The following is a 20,864-nucleotide window of genomic DNA, read 5'->3' on the forward strand; positions in this document are numbered from 1 at the left end:
AATGCAGAAACACAAAGAAACCCTCATGTAAGTAATACTCGACGAGCGCAACCTGTCAATTTTTCCCTGGGGTTTAAAGACGTCGAAGATTCGATTCGTGAGTTTGACGGTGGTGATAGTTTATCAGTGGAACGTTGGGTAGCTGAATTCGAAGACGCGGCATTATTATTCGAGTGGTCTGATTTACAAAAAGTTGTTTTTGCCAAAAGGTCAATTAAGGGGTTAGCGAAACTTTTTATTCAGGGTGAATCAGGATTGGTCACATGGAAAAAGTTAAAGACGGCTTTACTAAAAGAATTCTCGACAAAATTATCTAGCACTAAATTACATTCTATGCTTGCTAAAAGAAAAATTAAAGATTCCGAATCAGTTCAAGAATATTTTTTGGTTATGCGCGAATTAGCTTCACGAGGTAAAATAGAGTGCGAGGCTCTAATCGAACATGTAATCGAAGGATTGGGAGATGATCCCAATAATAAAGCCATTTTATATGATGCCCAAAATTTAGACGAGTTTAAGATTAAATTAAAGACGTACGAAAAAATTAGAAAATCTAATATGAAATCAAACACACAGTTAAGTAAGAAAAAAGACGTACCAATGGACGATAAAAAGACTGACAGTGCGAAAAATAAAACGACGCGATGTTTTAACTGTGGGAAATCGGGGCACATTTCTAGAGAGTGTAAAAGTCGAGAGAAGGGTACTAAATGTTTTAAATGCAATAAGTTCGGGCATATAGCGTCAAATTGCAAAGGTGCAAAAACATCTAGTCCATCGAATACGGAAAACAGGATAGATTTTGTTTATTCTGAAAAAGAAAATTCGTGTTATAAAGAAGTAGTCGTAGAAGGTGAAACCCTGAAAGCTCTCGTTGATACCGGCAGTGCTTTAAGCTTAATACGCGAAGACGTTTTCGAAAAATTTAAATTAATTAATTTAAGAGACTCGAAATGTAAAGCAGTAGGTTTCGGCGGCGGCAAAGTAGAGACTAAGGGATCTTTTCAAGCAGAGACTTTTATCGACAATGAAGCGTATAATTTGGATTTTGATGTAGTGTCAGTAGATTCTATGCCTATGAAATGTATTATTGGCCGTAATATATTGCCGTTAGCAGAAGTTCGAGTCGATAAAAATGGCGTTAAAATTATAAAATGCGAACAAAATGTATTTTTGGGAAATATAACTTTAACAGAAAAAATTGAAATCGACGTTGGTCCTCTCGATGATGATTCTATTTGTAAACAAGCGGAAATTCTTTTAATAAGTTATAAACCGAATAAAACTAAGACTACCGAAATTGTATTAACTATAAATTTAAATGACGACAAGCCGATTTATTCTAGTCCAAGACGTTTACCTATTGTTGAGCGTGACGTAGTAGATGATCAAGTTGAAGTGTGGGAAAAGGCTAAAATTATCAAACCAATTAATTGTGGCTACGCAAGCCCTATAGTACTAACTAAAAAGAAAGACGGCACATATCGAGTTTGTGTCGATTACCGACGAATTAATAAAGTTATTATAAAAGATAAATATCCTATTCCGTTAATAGAAGATTTAATTGATGCCTTAAAAGATTCGAAAATATTTAGTACGTTGGATTTGAAAAACGGTTTTTTTCATGTAAGCGTTAGCGAGGAAAGTCAGAAGTATACTTCATTTGTAACACACAAAGGGCAGTATGCTTTCTTGAAGGCTCCCTTTGGCCTTTGCGTTTCACCAGCAGTTTTCCAGCGCTTCATTAACTGTATTTTTAGGCCTCTAATAAATAATGGAATTGTATGCGTATACTTTGATGATATAATTATATTGGCGAAAACCGAACAGGAAGCGATAGAAAATTTGAAAACTGTTTTAATAGTAGCTAGCGACTATGGACTCGAGATTAACAAAAAGAAATGTCACCTTTTGAAAAAGAGAATCGAATATTTAGGGCAAGTCATCGAAGACGGAAAAATTTATCCTTCGCCTGGGAAAATATCGGCCGTGACCAATTTTCCGAAGCCGAAATCAGTTAAAGATGTACAAAGTTTCATTGGTCTCACGGGATATTTCCGAAAATTTATAAATAAGTACTCCTTAATAGCGAAACCGTTAAGCGACTTGATGAAAAAAGACAAGGAATTTCAATTTGGTCCTTCAGAGCAAGAAGCCTTTACAAATTTAAAAAAGATACTCACAGAAAAACCTGTATTGAAATTTTTTGATAGAGAACACGAAACCGAATTACACACTGACGCGTGTAAAGACGGAACCGCGGCAATTTTGTTACAACGTTCACCCGATGACGACAAGTTTCACCCAACACATTACTTAAGCCATAAGACGACACCCGCAGAACAGAAAATGACTAGTTATACGTTAGAAGCCTTAGCAATTGTTCGTGCTTTACAGAAATTCAGAGTCTATCTGCTTGGCATCGACTTCAAAGTGGTGACAGATTGTGCAGCCTTTAAGCAGACAATGGACAAAAAGGAAATTTCACCCAAAATTTGGAGATGGGCGCAGCTTATTGAGGAATATTCTTGCACCATAGAACACAGATCTGGCGAGAGAATGCGGCATGTGGACGCTTTAAGTCGCTACCCTGTTTTTACTATCGAAATCGACGATATAACCGCACGACTTAAAGAAGCACAGCAGAACGATCCGAAAATTAAAGAAATCGTCGACTCCCTTGATGACGGACTGAATGATAACTACGTGATGCGAAATGGTTTACTTCATAAGTTCGAAAATGGAGATGATTTACTGGTGATTCCTGCTTGTATGGAAGAAGAAATAATCCGTGTAGCACATCAGCGTGGCCATTTTGCTGCCAAACGTACGGAAGAAATTATTCGAAGAAATTATTTCATCTCCTCACTATCAGATAAGGTATCGAAATTTATAGGAAATTGTGTAAGCTGTTTGGTCATTAATCGAAAAGGAGGACGTAAAGAGGGTTATTTGAATAACAGCGACAAAACTGACCTACCACTACACACCTATCACATTGACCACCTGGGACCTCTCGAGTCTACTAGTAAACAGTATAAGCATATACTGGTCGTAGTTGATGCTTTTTCGAAATTCGTTTGGCTTTACCCAACAAAATCAACTACCACAAAAGAAGTCATAGATCGATTGAACAGACAAAAATTCATATTTGGAAATCCTGTTCGTATCATTTCGGATAGAGGCACTGCCTTTACATCGCAAGAATTTCAAGAATATTGTAACGAAGAGAAAATTAAACACCATCAAATAACAACTGGTTTACCGAGGGCTAATGGACAAGTTGAACGCATTAACCGTGTCATTATACCAACCTTATCGAAAATGTGTATAGACAATCCAAGTAAATGGTACCAACACGTTAATAAACTTCAACAGACCTTGAATTCGACGTTTCAACGGAGTATTGGAATGACTCCTTTCCGCTTACTTACTGGAGTGGAAATGCGACGAGCAGATGATTTGGAATTGGCAGAAATTTTAGAGTTAGAGTGGCAAAATCAACTTGACGAGTCAAGGAACGATCTTCGACAACAAGCTAAATCACAAATTTTAAAAGTTCAGCAAGAGAATAGGAAATCCTACAATTTACGCAGAAGAGAACCATCGACATACGCAGAAGGAGACCTCGTAGCCATTAAACGCACCCAAATGATTCCGGGTAGCAAGTTGAAACTTAAGTACTTAGGTCCTTACAAAATCACCAAAGTGAAATTCAATAACACTTATGATGTAAAACGCGTTGGCAATGGTGAAGGCCCTATGAACACAAGCACTTGCGCAGAATACATGAAACCGTGGGTTTCCAAAAATTAGTCATTCGTGGCGTATGACAATGTAGGATGGCCGAGTTGTAGAAAATAATCATCCTGTACTTTGTATTGAAATACTTATTTGAAATTGGCGGTAATCGTTCGTAGCGCCATCGATCAATAATGCGGATGCATTATTGATTACCATAGTTTTTTTAGGTTAGAATATAGAAATTGACACGACGCGCTGCAACATTGTTTTTGTAAGACGCTTATCAAAGAATTGTATTTTGTAACTTTCAACAATTATTATTATTAAATTCATATATTTCAAAGTATTTGTGTTATCACTATTATAAATCCTACAAAATATTATTAAATTTTAAAGTGAAAGGAGGTGAATAGATTAGCAGATTGAAGAAGAGAAAAAAAAACCTCTACGTGAAAATCGGTATACAGACACGAAGGAATTAAGTTTGAGAGAGAAAACTTTTCACACCATCTAAAGTAGGTAAATAATTCTTCTTTGGAGGTAAATCTCAACTTCTCAGCTTTGGCTCCTTGGGGCGGTTGCACGACTTGTTCGTCGCCTGAAGCTGTAGCTGGTATTATCGTATCTGTGTCATGTTTGTCTGGGTCTTTAGTGTGCTAGTTAGAATTTTATCATTGGTACTACTATGCAAGATGTTCTTTTTTTTCAGAAGCCTCTTTTTTCAAAAAAAAAGAGATCATCCTTTATTTTTTAAAGTTCTTTTTTCGAAAAAAAGATTTTTCTTTTATTTTGTTTCTTTTGTATTTTCTTCGTTAAATAATGGCTAAATAATAATAATATAATAATTAATAATAATTTATAATTTATTTACTCTCTCTCTCTGCATTATGCAAGGTTCGAGGATAATTAATAATAATAATTAAATAATAATTTCAATATTTTATAACAATAATATATTATTTTTATATTGAATTTTTATTTTTTGTTATTATTATTTGAATTTATTTATGAAATTGTTTATTTAGCAAAAATTAATGGAACAAGTCCTTTCGGGTAATTCACTACTTCTGGAATATAATAATTTTATTGATTTTATTTTCTATTTATATTATTTTATTATTAAAACTAAAAACTATTTTTATTACTCGAAATCTTGCGATAAAGTTCAAAATAAAAATTTGAATATTTTTGTTAAAAAAAATCTCCAAATATTTTGCACAAATATTATGTATTTATTAAATTGATGGAGGTCGTTAATTTGATAACTTATCTAAAAAAAGTTTGTTAAAAAATGTTACGATATTAATCGCAGTTGGCCCAATTTGTCGGGGAAAAAAGTTAAAATTGATTAAACTGCACTCAATAAAATGTGAAAATAAACACTTAATATTTAGTAAAATCATTTTTAATAGATAAACAATCACATTGATTTTTTCATGTAATATTAGGTAAAAAAGCGGATTTTCATTTTTTAAAAGGAGATTCAGATTAAAAAGTAAAATTTTTCAAATTAAGTACTAAATTATTGTAACGATACTTTTATTTTTAAATTCTATAAATTTTACTTGAGTCAAATAAATTTTATTTACGCTCCAAAAAAAAAATATTTATTTAAGTCAAACAAATTTTATTTCCGTTAAAAAAACATTTAAGTTAAATAAATTTTATTTTGTCCCAAAAAAAATTTTTTTGAGTCAAACAAATTTTATTTACGATTAAAAAACATTTATTTTAGTTAAATCAATTTTATTTCGGCCCAAAAAAATGTATTTCAATGAAATAAATTTTATTTACGCACAAAAAAATGTATTTTAGTTAAATTAATTCTATTTCGTCCTAAAAAAAATGTATTTGATTCAATCAAATTTTATTTCCGATCAAATAAATATTTGAGTTAAATCAATTTTATTTCGGCCCCAAAAAAAATTTATTTCTATCAAATAAATTTTATTTCCGTCCAAAAAAAATGTATTTGACTTACAGCAATACTATTTCGCTCCAAAAACTATATTTATTTATGTCAAATAATTTTTTTTTTTTATTCAAATATGAGAATTTTACTTTTGCCAAAATACAAATTTTGTCAAATAAATTTTATTAATGACCAAAAAAATTTATTTGAGTTACAGACAAAATTTATTTGGTTTAAATAAGAATTTTACTTCCGCACAAAAAAAAATTTAATTGAAATAAATTTTATTTAGATGAAATCAAAATTTATACTCAGAAAAAATTTTTTTTCTATTATCTACTAATTACCCTAGTAATTATTATTAATATTCCAAATTTTACTATTTCATTTACTACATTTAAATATTTTTATTTTAGTTTCAGTGAAAAATTACTCAATAATTAGTAGAAATTTTTACTAATTTAAATAAAAGAATCTTTAACTATTTTTTTAATTCCTTTTCACTAAGTTTTTTCCATTTTCAGTAATTTTTTAAGTTCAATTTTAATTTCAATAATTTTCTTTTCAGTAATTCAGATTTAGAAAGTAAATATACCAATTAATAGTTTCTTCACACAAACGAATTAAACAATTTAGCAAACAAATTATTTCAACAGTTGTTACTTATTGTTTCAACAATTATAATTGTCCTTGAGACAAAAAATCTATATAAGTACACTTGAATATCTATTTTACCAATAATATATCTATATATATTGAAAATTGTCAATATTTCTCAAGATATTTCAATCGTCTTTTCTAAAAAGAAAAAGAATTAAATAAATCTTGTAAAAAAGAAAAGATATTGAGAACGAAGAAAGGGAAAATTGTGTCAGTTTATAAGTGAAAGGAGGGGGGATATAAACCTATTGACAAGAAATTTTCTTTAAAGTAAAATAGAGTAAAGTAAAAAAGTAATTAGTAAGGTGTCACAAACATTAAGTGTTTCGTCTCTTTGAAAGTTTAAACCGTTTTCCCCACTATGCCTTGCTATTATTAATGGAGCGAGTTATGCACAAAGAGACCAGGGCACCTTTGTGACAGAAAAACATAAAAGAATTCTAACAGCAAAGAATTACGACCTTACGTTATGAAGTTGTCTTGGCTCTTGGTCTCTTTATGCATAACGCGGTCCATTTGTACTTAGTTCTTGTCAACCCAGTTTACAGATGAAAAGTGCAAAAGCTTCACGAGCCATCGTATACCTACACTATAACAAAAGAGGATATCAGGACTTTGCATCAAGAGAATTTTATTTTTTTTCACATTTTTAGGATATAATATATTATAATTATATACATCCTGTCAAGTAGTAGCAGAATCATTTCAATTTCATTAGAGGCCAATTTGTTTTTTCCTCCCAAGAAATACTGAAAAAATGGTTTATTGGAATTTATTTAATTTATTTAATTTATTTAATTTATTAAATTTACTTTGACTACTGAATATAATTCCATTCTTTTAATGGGTAATAATATAAACTAGCAATAATTCGCGCGCGGCTGACTTCTCTCTCACTTTTTAAAATTAAATTTCAATTTTAAAAATAATAGAACGTAAAAAATTGTAATTTAAATTTTTTTTATAATAATGAAATATGAATTGGAATATATAGTTTTAATATTCTTAAAATTATAATAATCCTATATTCTGACATAGGGAATTCAGGGAAAAGTCAGGAATTTTTTATTAAAAGATACTGAAAAAAATTAAATTTTTAGAATTCATTAGAAAATTCTGAATTTTTGCATCTTTTTTGTTTGACTCATATACTATAAAATTACCATGAATTTTAATACAAAACCTTCAATTTTTTCAATTTCTGACAAAAATTTCTTTTTAAATAATATAAATCTTGAACAACTATATCATAAAATAAATAAATTATTTAATGAATAATTGTACTTAAATATCTCAAAATTAATTCAATTTTAAAAGAGTTGTGTTTACAATTTTCAAAAATAAATGAACTTCAAACGGTTTCAAATTGAAATTTTATAAAATTTCAATGTTGAATGAATTTAATTAGAAATTTTAATGAACTTAGATTTTTGAAAAATTGTAATAATTCAAAATCTTCTAAAATTAGTTAAATTTGTCAATATATATTCCAATTAATCATTAAAAATGATAGATTTCTAGAATTTTAGTTAAAAACACTAAAAACATTGAATTTTGAAGAAGTTACAAATGAATGCAGAAATCCAATTATTTTCAAAAGTAATAAAATTCTTATCACAAAATTCAATTCTATTCAAAATTAACAAAAAAATCTTGACAAAATCACATTTATTATCTTTATAAATAAAAAAATTCTTCTTCAAAATTCAATTATTTTCAAAACTTTTAATAAAATTCTTGTTAAAATTTCAATTATTTTCAACAATTTTCCTCATTTCAATGATTTTCAATAGCTAATATTTTAAATTTTAATAAAATTACCCAAAAGAATTCAATTATTTAAAAACATTTTTAATAAAATTGTACGCAAACATTTAATTATTTTCATAAATAATAAAAATTTCACAGGAATTCAAACATTTACAAATTTTTTATAAGTTTCTTCTCAATAATTCAATTATTTTCAGAAATAAAAAACTCACCGCAGAATTTCAATTATTTTTAATATAATTTTAGTCGAATTTCTCGAAAAATTTAATTAGGCTCTAAAAAATTTTATTAAAATTGGTCAAAAAAATTCAATTATTTTCTAAAATAATAAAAATTTCACAGGAATTCAATAATTTTCAAAAATTGTAATAAAATTTTTCGCAAGAATTCAATTATTTTCCTAAATAATAAAAATCTTTAGTAGAATTGAAATATTTTTCTAAACAATAAAATTCTTCGCTGGAATTCAATTATTTAATATTTTCAAAAATTTTAATAAAATTCTTCGCAGAAAGTTAATTACTTTAAAAATTTTTATAGAATTCTTTCCAACAGTTCAATTATTTTTCGTAAATAATAAAATTCTTGGAAAGAATTCAATTATAATTAGAATTTTTGATAAAATTTTATCCAATAATTTAATTATTTTCCATAAAAAAAAAAAATTAAATTGAAATATTTTTCTAAACAATAAAATTCTTCGTTGGAATTCAATTATTTTCAAAAATTTTAATAAAATTCTTCGCAGAAACTTAATTACTTTAAAAATTTTTATTTAAATTGGTCAAAAGAATTCAATTATTTAAAAATTTGTTAATAAAATTCTTTATAAGAATTCAATTTTAAGAAACATTCAATTATTCAATAAATAATTTACTTTTGTATTTAAATAATTGAATTCTCGTAGAATTTTGTAATAAAAATTGATTTGAAAATGAATTTTAGTTTAAATTTTATATAATAATAGAATATGAAAATAATTTTTAAGAAGTTACATTAAAAAAGGTAAATTTGAAAATTTTGAAAATCTTAATTCCTATGGAAAAATAGTAATAATGAAATATTTAAAATATTTAAAAAAGAAATTATTGTTTTCGAATAATTTTACAATTAAAGATATTCGTAAATAAATTTAACAGAACATTTTTTTCAATAAACATTTTTCCTTTATTTTCCAAGAATTCAAAAATTTTCAGTTTCATTTTCAATTAAATTTTCTAATTGACAAAAATAATTTATAAACATTTTTTTTCTTTACTTTGAAAAACTTTGAATTTTATTAAAACAATTGAAATTAAGAAATAGAATTGATGTAAATTATTTCCTTATGAAAATTGAGAATTTTCTACAAAAATATTAAGAAACGGGAATTTCTAATGTTTTTCTTCACAAAAGAAAAAAATGAGTTTGTAAACAATATTGTTATTGAAAAATAAAAATTTTGCATAAATTGGGTATATTTCCTACTTTTTAATCAAAATTTTTTAACAATTAATAATTTTCTAGTATTTTTTATAAATAAAAAGGGGAATAATTTGCATAATAATTTAGATCAGTCAAACAAAATTTGTTATAGAAAAAAGCATATAACAAACAAAATGGGTATAGTTTTTATTTGTTAATCATAATTTTTTTAAAATTTTCTAATTTGTAATATTATTTTATTATAAATCATGAAAAAATACCTGCATATTTTCGATTTGTCATACAATATTTAAGAAAAAATGAAAAACATACACAGAAACTAACTTCAAACTGCAGACAGAATGAGTGAAAAGATACGGAAATTAATATAGTTAATAATAATAATTGTTGTGTTTTCAAACAATTTAAAATTCAAAATTAACACCGTTTTTCTAAGGATATCAAATTGAGACAAAAAAAGAATCAAAAGTGTTGCGAAGCAACATTTTGATTCTTTTACTTCTTCATAGAATGAGGTACTTTGAGATAGATTAATAAAGTTTAAGTAAATATTTTTTGGATTTTTAATTTTGCAAAAAAACGTTTTTTGCCCATAACTTTAAAAAAATGTTAGGACACCTATAAATGTTTTTCCATAATTTTGTAGAGTTTTTTAGACGCATCTTTTGAGCCCTAATTGAACATTTTTCGTCCATATTAACCGGAGATTCAAACTTTTAAAAATTCAAAATTTTGGAAAATAAGACTTTTTTGAAAATTTTGTTGAAAAATGTAGAAGTAATCTTAAAATTATCGTTACCGACTTGTAGAGCTTCAAAAAACGCCTCGATTGACCTATTTTTGAACCTAATTCGATAATAAATTTCGAAATTATTGGTATTTTAAAAACCAAAAATTGTGGAAAATGACATTTTCTCAACTTTTTTGTTTGAAAATTGTTGTTTAACTATTAAATTATTGTAACTATCTTGTAGGGTATTTAAAAATACATTGATTGACCCAAGATTCAATCACTTTTACCATATTTATTAAAAGTTATTCATATATTTTCCTATTATTATTATTATCTCTATGTGGAAGTAAAGTGTTCATGAAATGAGCACCAAAATTATAAAAAAAATATACAACTTGGCAGCGGTTTTTTTGTCTCAATTTGATATCCTTAGAAAAACTAAAGAACAAATTCACTTATTAACTAATTAACTAGTGAATTATTAATATTTATTATTTTCAATCTAAAAGAATATTATTATTAGGTATTATTATTATTATAAAAATAAAATACTCTAAAAAGAAGGAGCACAATTAATAAAACTTTCTAAAAAGATAATATATAGCTAAGGGAAAAGGTTATGCGGAAGATTAGATGGGATATTCTAGTTTTTAAGACCTGCAGGTCTCGACATTGACAAATGGATTCGAGCAAGGATTGATAAATTGTCGATCGACTCATACGTTCTCCTATGCAAAGTGGAGCTCGTTAAAGGGAACTCTGAAATAAATACCACCTCCTAGTTCCTCGAGAGAATCTCCAAAACGAATCGCCTTTCAATCAAATCGAAAATAAACAAATTTATTTATTAATCGCAACTATTTTCTCCACTCTCTCTCTCTAATTTTCAAAAAAAAATCCTTCTCCAAGGAAAAGTTTCTACAAAAAAAAAATATATTTATTAATTCATCTGCAGTTGATAAATTCTATTCAGAATTTAGAAGCGAATATTTACTAATATATTATTTTGATGTGAAATATGAATCACATCTAGATTTAAAGAAATAAAATTATCTTTCCATCAGGCTTCGTACTCGATAATTTATTTTATAAAAGTAGCAAAAAATATAGCTTTAAGACTGAAAAAATAATTGAATTTATGCAAAGAATTTTATTAAAATTTTTAAAAATTCCAGAGAAGAATTTTATTATTTATAAAAATATTAAAATATTAAAATATTAAAACAATAATAATAAACATAATATAAATTAAGAAATTAATTTCTTATTAATGGAGTATTTTCATCACGTCAATGAAGGAAAATTGAAGCGAAAAGTAAAAATATACTTGACCGGAGATGAATTTCATTATTAATAGACATTAGGATAAATTTAAAATTCTTCTAATCTCCCCTAAGAGGATTATTGGACTTTCATTAAATGCAGATTACAATTGATAAATGTGTTTCTGCATTATCTTAAACAGATCGAGGTTCAATATAAACTTCTCGTACTTTTATTAGCGTCCTTCAAATCTGATAAGTTGTACAAGCTTCTTATTTGTCTTCTATTAGAAAAAGAACTCACTGCCTTATTGCAAAGAACTCAAATCAATCGTTAAATAAAATTAAGTTTCTCATAAGGCAATTTTTAATCAACAATATTATGACTATAGTCAATCGACAATTTCAATTATTATACTCAAATCGATTTCTAATTTTAATAAATTTGTTAGAAAATTAGAAAAACAGAACAAATTAACTAAAAATTAATAAATCTCTAAATTTTCAATAGATGAATCAAATAGATGAATTTTTTAGCTCAAAGTTTTTGGAAATGGCAAAATATAGAAAATAAATTAATTAATTACTAATTTTAACTTTAAGTAGCATTTTTGGAAATAGAAATAGAAATTTTGTTTGTTCTCCTCTTCACATTGTTTTCGGTATGAATTTTCCAATCGAAGTTTAATTATACTTGAGGAAACGTGAGGAATAAGATGAAAGAAAAAAAAAAATAAGTTTGAAAAAAAAGAGTACTCACGGATCATTGGTTTTTGGTAGAAGGGTGCCAAGTTCCTTGATCCTGTCATTGATGTTGAACCGTCGCCGTCGCTCAACTGAAAACGGAAATTGTGCTCGTCAATCATTGCAGTCACTAGATAAGTAATTTGTTCAGCGCCAACTTTGATCTAATCAAAATCTAATCGCCATTTCCGCCTACTTTTACGAGTTCTCTCTAACGAGTATATTATTCGATCAGCTGGAGACTAAAGTTCCAAATTCATTTTCTTCAAATTATATTTCCTCTCGTCACAATATTATTATATGACGCGAGAGTTATAAAAATATTTATCACAAATTATAAATCAATTTTTCAAAATCCCTATACTCTTCAATTTCATAAAAATATTAACTTTTTCTTTTTTGCCCCCGAGGGTGGGGCAAAACCGAAAACATTGCACTTTTTCACAAAATATTTCTAATTTGTTCCAAAAAAATTTTTTTTCGCAATTATCCAAATTGTTCTATACTTATATGTTGAAATTAAATTAAGGGGAGCGGGGATTAAATTAAATTATTAAATTTAAATAAAATTCAAGGGGGGGGGAGTAAAAAAATTCTACGGGTGATTTAAATTAATTTATTCGATTCTTTGTAAAATCAAATTGGACCCCCTTTCCCCTGTTTAAAACAGGATTGCCACAGGTCAGGGAAATTAGGAAAAAGTCAGGGATTTTTATTAAAAGTACTGAAAAAAATGAAATTTTTAGAAATCATAAGAAAATTCTGAATTTTTCGTGTCTTTCTTGTTTGTCTTGATAAATAACAAAATTCTTCACAAAAATTCAATTATTTTTTGGAATTTTCAAAAAATTCTTTGCTAAATTCAATTATTTTTAAAAATAACAATATTAATCAGAAGAATTCAATTATTTTCAAAATTAATAAAATTCTTTGAAGAAATTCAATTATTTTTAAAAATTTTAACGAATATCTCGTAAAGAATTCAATTATCTTTATAAATAGCAAAATTTTTCGCCAAAAATTCAGTTATTTTCAAAAACTTAAATAACATTCTTTGTAAAATTTCAATTATTTTTAAAAATTTAAATAACATTCTTTGCAAAATTTAAATTATTTTCAAAAGTTTTTCGCAATTCAATGATTTTTCAATATTTACTATTTTTATAAAATTTATCAAATAATTTAATTATTGAAAAACATTTTTGACACAATTCTACGACAACATTCAATCATTTTCATAAATAATAAAATTTCATTTAGGAAATAAATTATTTTTATCTCAGAATTTCAAATATATTTCATACACAATTTTAAATAAATTCCTGGAGAAATGAAATTCTTCTTAAAAATTTTATTAAAAATTGAACGAAAGAATTCAATTTTAAGAAACATTTAATTATTAAATAAAATAATAAAATTCGATGCAATAATTAAATTATTTTCATAAATAACTTTTAATTCGTCGCAGAAAATCATTTATTTTCAAAAATTTGTAAGTATTTCTGCAAAAGAATTCAATTATCTTGATAAACAACAAAATTCACCCCATAAAATCAATTATTTTCAAAAATTTTAATAAAATTCTTTTCCAAAATTCAATTATTTTGATAAATATCAAAATTCATTACAAGTATTAAATTCTTTTGAAAAGTAATAAAAATACTCTACAGAAAATAAATTATTTTCAAAATTTTTTTTAGATTCTCGTCAAGAATATTAAATTATTTTTGTAAATAGGTAGCAAAATTCTTCTCACGAATTCAATTATTGTCAAAAATTTTAATAAAACTCTTGGCAAAATTTGAATTATTTACAACAAAATTTAATAAAATCGCATGAATTCAATTATTTTCAAAAATTATTATTTAAATTCTTCTTAGGAATTCAATTTTTTTTAATTTTAATAAAATTCTTCAAAAAGTTTTCAATTATTTTTAAAAATTTTTATTCAGTTATTAAAAAAAAAATTTTTTATAAAATTCTGCACAAACATTCAATTATTTTCATAACTAGTGGAATTTTTTAAGTGCTATTTAATTATTTTCATCAATAATAAAACTCATAGCAAAATTTTACTTATTTTCAATACAATTTTAATTGAATTTCTCCAAAAATGTAATTATTCTTAAAAATTTTAGTAAAATTCGTCGAAAGAATTCAATTATTTAAAAATTTACTTATAAAATTCTTTATGATAATCCAATTTTAAGAAACATTCAATTATTCAATGAACTATTTATTTTTCAATTTAAATAATTGAATTCTTGTATAATTTTCTAAGAAAAATTTATTTAAAAAAATTTTTTAATTACAATTTTCGATTATAATTGAAAATTGGAATTTTTGGTAAACTTGAATTGTAAACAAAAATGGATTTCAAAATTCTTGAAGAACTTTTTCAAAAATTATTAAAAATAATTTATTTAAAGAAGAATTTTAAAATTTTTTTTGAATTTTTTTTTTGTAAAAAATAATAATTAAATTGAAATTATAAAAATAGTTTTTAAGAAGTTACATTAACAATATTCTTATTGAATAAAGTAATGATTTTATCACTCGGTCATCTTTAATTATTAGAAAACATGAAGAAATCGATCACTCCGAGTCTTCGACTCGGAGCAATCGTTCTCTTCTTGTTTTATAAGAATATTTGTATAAGTTATTAAATTTCAAAAAGATTTGAATTTGAATGTTTTAAAAAATTTTAATTCCTACACTGAAAAAAAAATTTATTTTGATTCAAATAACCGATTAATTAACTATTATCAATTAAATATTTAATTGAATCAAATAATATTTATTGAAGTCAATTAAATGGTTTAGTTCATATTTGCTTCAAATACTGAAATTATTGGTTTATTGGTTCAAATACCATTTAATTGACTCCAATAAATATTATTTGATTCAAGTAAATATTTAATTGATAATAGTCAATTAATCGGTTATTTGAATCAAATAAATTTTTTTTTTCAGTGTACGGAATAATAATAAATTCACTTTCTATAATTACTTTTTCAAAAGTTATTAAAAGTAATGGATTTAAAAAAGAATTTCAATAAAAAAGTTCTAGAAAATAATAATTAAATTAAAATGATGAAAATAATTTTGAAGAAATTACTGTAACAGTATTCGTCTCGAAGTGATTGATTTCTTTATATTTATTATTAAAATTTTTCAAAACATTCAAATTCAAACCTTTTTTAAATTCGACAACTGTCGAATTTAACTTTTTTGTCGAATTTAAAAAAGGTTTGAATTTGAATGTTTTGAAAAATTTTAATTCCTACGGAAAAATAATAATTAAATATTTATTTAAAAATGAAGTTTTTTATATTTTCGAATTATTTTACAATAATTAAAGAAATTCGTAAATTAATGTAGAAACATTAACATTTAGAACATTTTTTTTTTCATTTCTAATAATTTTTAGAGTGCATCAGAATATTCTTCAGGATCAGGGAAAAAGTCAAAATTATGCCTGGAAATCAGGGAAAAATAAAATAAAATTTTTTTGGCAACCCTGTAAAAGATATTATCCAAGTTACGTATTTCGAAACTACCAGCAAACTATAAAGTAAACTCGCAACAATAGCTCTTAAAACTTATGCTAATATTCCTACTGTAAAACGAATTTAAAAAAAAAATTGTTCGAATTTAAAAGGAAGAAAATTAATTTTTTTTTTGAATCAACAGAGAATTATAAAACAGAATATTAGGAAAAAATGTTTCAATATTAAAATTGATAAATCTTGTTTTGAATTGAAATTATCAAAGTTTAAAGTGTTTCTAAAACAGCTTCGGTAAATTTTCGAGATACATTTAGCTTTGAATTTCATTATTCCGTTCATGTATCTCTCAAGTAGTAGAAGTCGAGCCTCTTCGTGTACGCGCATTCCTAAGGCGACTCGTTATCAACACAAGCACGCGTCGCAGACGTGAATCTTCTTAAGACGTAAGCAAAATATACATAACGAGGCGACGATAACGAATGAAAATACAGAGCACCGAATTTTAAACCAACAGGTGTTAATCCGACGATTTTATTAACGGGAATGTATATATATATATATATATATATATATATATATATATATATATATATATATATATATATATATATATATATATATACATACACATACAATGCTATTTGCAAATTTTCCTAAGCCTCTACAAATGACCCCGAGGACTTTAAATTTATCATTCATTTTTAGATGTATAAATATTCCTGTCACAACATTTCTCACTAAGATTACACTCGTTAATTTTTATTATTAATATTATTAATTTTTCTTTCACCTTGAATTAAAAAAATTTCATTTTCAACTTTATATCCATTCTCTACTCCAATAAAAAAAAATTTATTTGATTCAAATAACTGATTACTTGACTATTATCAATTAAATTTTTACTTGAATCAAATAAATTTTATTTTAGTCAATTAAATGGTATATTTAAATCAATAATTTCAGTATTTGAAGCAAATTTTAATTTGACTTTAAATTTTATTTTGACTTTAAATTTTAATTTGACTTTTAATTGATTCGAATAAAAATAATTTGATTCAAGTAAATATTTAATTGATAATAGTCCAAAGTCAAGTAATCGGTTATTTGAATCAAATAAATTTTTTTTTCAGTGTAATGTGTTCAAAACTTTCTGAAATTTTTGGACCATAACAAGATTATTATTAAAGTTTTTAGATTTGTTTACACTTAAAGTTTTTATTTTTTTTACAAAGAAACTTTTTATTCTTTTTTAAAATTAAAGTTTTTATTTTCTTTATAACGTAAAAGCTTTTAGTCTTTTTCTACAATTAACGTTTTTAGTGGTGAAATAATAAAAATGTTTTCTCGCAGTGCGGTTGACTATAAGTTAAAAAAAAAAAAATAACACTCAGTTGCAGAAGCAATTTATTTAACATTTATTTACTTAAATAGTAATTTAATAATTAATAATTAATATTCTTTATTGAAATCAAATTCTTCAAAATAAAAAATTTGAATAAAATTTGAAAAAACTTTTTAATTGTTTCAATGTTTAAAACTATTTTCAGGAATTCAATTTTAATTTTAATTACAATTTTACAAAAACCGAATTTTTTCTAGAATTTCTGTATTTATATTCAAAATTTCAATATTTTTTTACACAAATATTTAAAAACTTATTGTAATTCATCTTAATTGAAAAAATTCAAATAATTTTAATGTAAAATCTTTTGAAATTTAATTATTTCTAAAATTTTTTTTATCAATCTTTCTATTAATTACTTCCTGTTATAACGCTTCTAATATTCAATTATTTTTCAAAATTGTATTCTTTTTTAAATCAATTCATATTAGAATTCAATGATAATAATTGAATTATTTAAATGAAAAATATTTGTAAAATTTTATTATTTTCTAAATTTGTAGTTACAATTTAAAAAAAAATACAAAAATAACTCATTAAAGAGCGAAATTTAAAATTCTTTAAAATATATAATTTATTTTAATGAAGATTGAGAAAAACTCCAATTTTTTCAGTTTTTTAAAATTATTTTCCAGAATTCAACTATTTTTAAAAAATTTGATTTACGATATTTGAAAAATCTTCTTTTTCACAACTACTACATCAAATTATTCAAAACTTCAATAATTTTCATTAAAAATGTATTCAAAAACTTATTGTTATTTATTTAGATTGAAATTTCTTGTAAAATTTAATTATTTTCGGAAATTTTTAGTAACAATTAAATGATTACAGGACAAAAAATCCAATCCAAAAAATCCAGATCGAAAAATGCAAGAAAAAAATTCCAAAATACAAAAAATCCAAAATAATTAATATTACAATAGCAGGATTTTAATTATTTACATAAATAATAAAATTTTTCACAAAAATTTAATTATTTACATAAATAATAAAATTCTTCACAAAATTTCAATTAATTTCATAAATAAAAAAATTTCAATTAAATTCTATAAAATTTTTAAAACAATTGGTCCAGGAAATACAATTATTTTCAACAATTTTGATAAAATTCTTTACAAAAATTCAATTTTTTTTATACTTCCAATTTAATCGCTCGATTAATTTAATTATTTTCAGAAATTTAAAATGTTTTGGACAAAAAAATAAAAAAAAAAGTTCAAAGTAAAACTATTTTTTTTTATTTTTTTGAATTTCATTTACTTTGGATTTTTTGGTTTGGACTTTTTGTTTTGGATTTCTTGTCCGGATATCCAATTAAATCCTGCATTTAATATTTAAAAATAATTTTTTATTTTAGAATTTCTAAAGAAAATTTTATCAAATTTCAGTAATTTTTGTTTAATAAATATTTGAATATTTTTTATTTATTTCTTCACCAGTAATTAAAATTTCAAAATACTTTTAATGTAAAATCTTTTGAAATTGAATTATTTCTAAAAAATTAGAACTTCAATTCTCTCAATTCTTCAAATATTTTTTAAAATTTTAACTGAAATTTCTTTTCAATTCAATTCTTTTATCAAAAATTTGTACGAGAATTCAATTATTTAAATATAAAAATAAGTGATAAAATAATTGAGTATTTCTAAATATTGCAAAGCTGTAACTCTACTTATGGATTGTTTTTTTATTTTGGGTTCATAGACTATTTAAAATTTTGAATAATTTGTTATATTTTTAATAGATACTCAGAAATGAATTTAGAATATAGAAAATATTTTTAATTTTTCAAACGACAAAAACTCAATATTTTATTAACATTTTGTAAATAAACAATTTAGAAGACTAGTAGAAATAAAAAATGCAAAAGAGTATTAAAAATAGAAAATCAAAGAGTATTAAAAATAAAAAAAATTCAAAAGAATATTAAAAATAAAAAAAAATTTAAAACCAACATTTCATCTACTATTTTTCTTTTTAATACCGTTTTTGCAAGCCAACAAAAAATATTTCTAAACTTTATGGTCAAGCCGGAAATTGACAAACAAAATTCTTTTTTTTTTTTTTATTCAAAAATTGTTGAAAAAATCAAGAATTTTCTCTTTTTGTCAGATTTTCTCCTTAACGCTCGACTTCCTAAATAACATTCGTTAACAACAAAACCCAATAAAGAGACCAGAAATTCGTGTATTTACATGAAATGTAACATTCTCTATATATACTCGCAAAACGAATGACAAATTTACCTCCCGGTCTCGTCAGAATCACAGTTACGAAAACGAACAGTTTTGGTTGAGACTTTCTCTCTCCAGATTGCCACATCGGCTTGTTTTGAATTTAGATCAGATGGATATATATACAAGAGACAATGTTTTATGTCAGAAAGTTGTCTTACTTTATTCAGTGAATTTCATTTACCATTACACTTTGATTCATTTTGTAATCGTAGATTTTTTTTTATCATTTCCTCAAATCACTATGTCAGTTATTTTAAATTAAAAAAAAAAATTAAAATTCCAACCAAACTAAAATTATCGCAAGGCAAATTTTACAAAAACAATTTTTGTCAATCTATTAATTTACTTACGTAAATTACTTACTTAAAATTACTTACTTAATTTACTTACGAAAATTGTTTTTGTCAAAATTTTTTTCTCAATCTCTTAATTCAGGTACGTAAGTAAATTAATTGATTGACAAAAATTAATTTACGTATAAATAAATTAATTGACAAATTTTCTAATGTAAATGTTGTGTTTGGCAACTTTATTTTTTAATTTAATTTAATTTTTTTTTTCTTATTTTCAAAAAATACTTTCCAGTGGATTATTATTCTTTTTATAATTGTAAATTTGACGAAATAAAGTGTTGTAAAAATAACGATACTGTTAATAGACACATTCATTTTAATTAACTAATAAAGTGTGATTAAATTTGCAATCTAGTATTTATTGAGTATATAAATATCAATATACAATTTTTCCCCACAAGCTTTTATTAAAGTGAACACTCAAAATTAATTTAACACACGACCGCTTTTGTTGTTGAATGTAAAAAGCTCATTTAATTTTGTATCAAGTATTTCAATTTTACAAAATTACACCAACGTGTGTGTGTGTGTGTGTGTGTGTGTGTGTTGATACGACCGATTTAACCCAGAGAAAAAAAAGAGAACCGAAAATATTTCTGTTGTACTGTCAAATTATTATTTAAAAAAAATACACACACGCAGCTTATTGTTTATTATTCGAGGAAAGGGGGGAAAAAATCATGAAAACTGAAATTGTATACAAGGGTGAATTATTTCACTGTGAGCAGTTTATTACAAAACACTTGAATGAAACATTAGCAAACTGAACTGTGTCAATTACCATTTACGGAGAAAATGTCCCAATTACTTTAGCGGTAAAAAAATCTCAATTCCTTTTTATATATTTTTTTTTTGTTTAAAAACTGGTTTATATTTGGATACGTTTATAAATTAATGTTATATTTTTATAGAGTCGAGTCAATAAATTATTTTCACTCTGTATTACTACTGGAATTAAAAGAAAATATTTTTTTTTTATTATTTATTATTTACTCTTATTTACTATAATTTTTTATTATTGTTATTTATTATTTATTATTCAATATGATTTATTGTAAGTAAATATTTACTATTAATTCATTCATGTAGAAAATATTTCGTAGTCTTCCT

The 20,864-nt window shown here is 24.4% G+C and overlaps 1 protein-coding gene across 6 annotated transcripts in view; it reads right to left on the reverse strand.

Annotated features, from left to right (window-relative positions):
* LOC122509450 (microphthalmia-associated transcription factor) overlaps window positions 1-20,864 on the reverse strand; it is a 205,275-nt gene that overhangs the window by 25,441 nt on the left and 158,970 nt on the right. For all 6 annotated transcript variants that reach the window (XM_043623549.1, XM_043623548.1, XM_043623547.1 and 3 more), the window contains one exon: window positions 12,267-12,342. In XM_043623549.1, the coding sequence (XP_043479484.1) occupies window positions 12,267-12,342 (76 nt within the window). The remainder of the gene's footprint in view (window positions 1-12,266; window positions 12,343-20,864) is intronic.

This window comes from Leptopilina heterotoma, unplaced genomic scaffold (genome assembly GCF_015476425.1).
Source record: "Leptopilina heterotoma isolate Lh14 unplaced genomic scaffold, ASM1547642v1 Lhet_60, whole genome shotgun sequence".
NCBI lineage: Eukaryota > Metazoa > Arthropoda > Insecta > Hymenoptera > Figitidae > Leptopilina > Leptopilina heterotoma.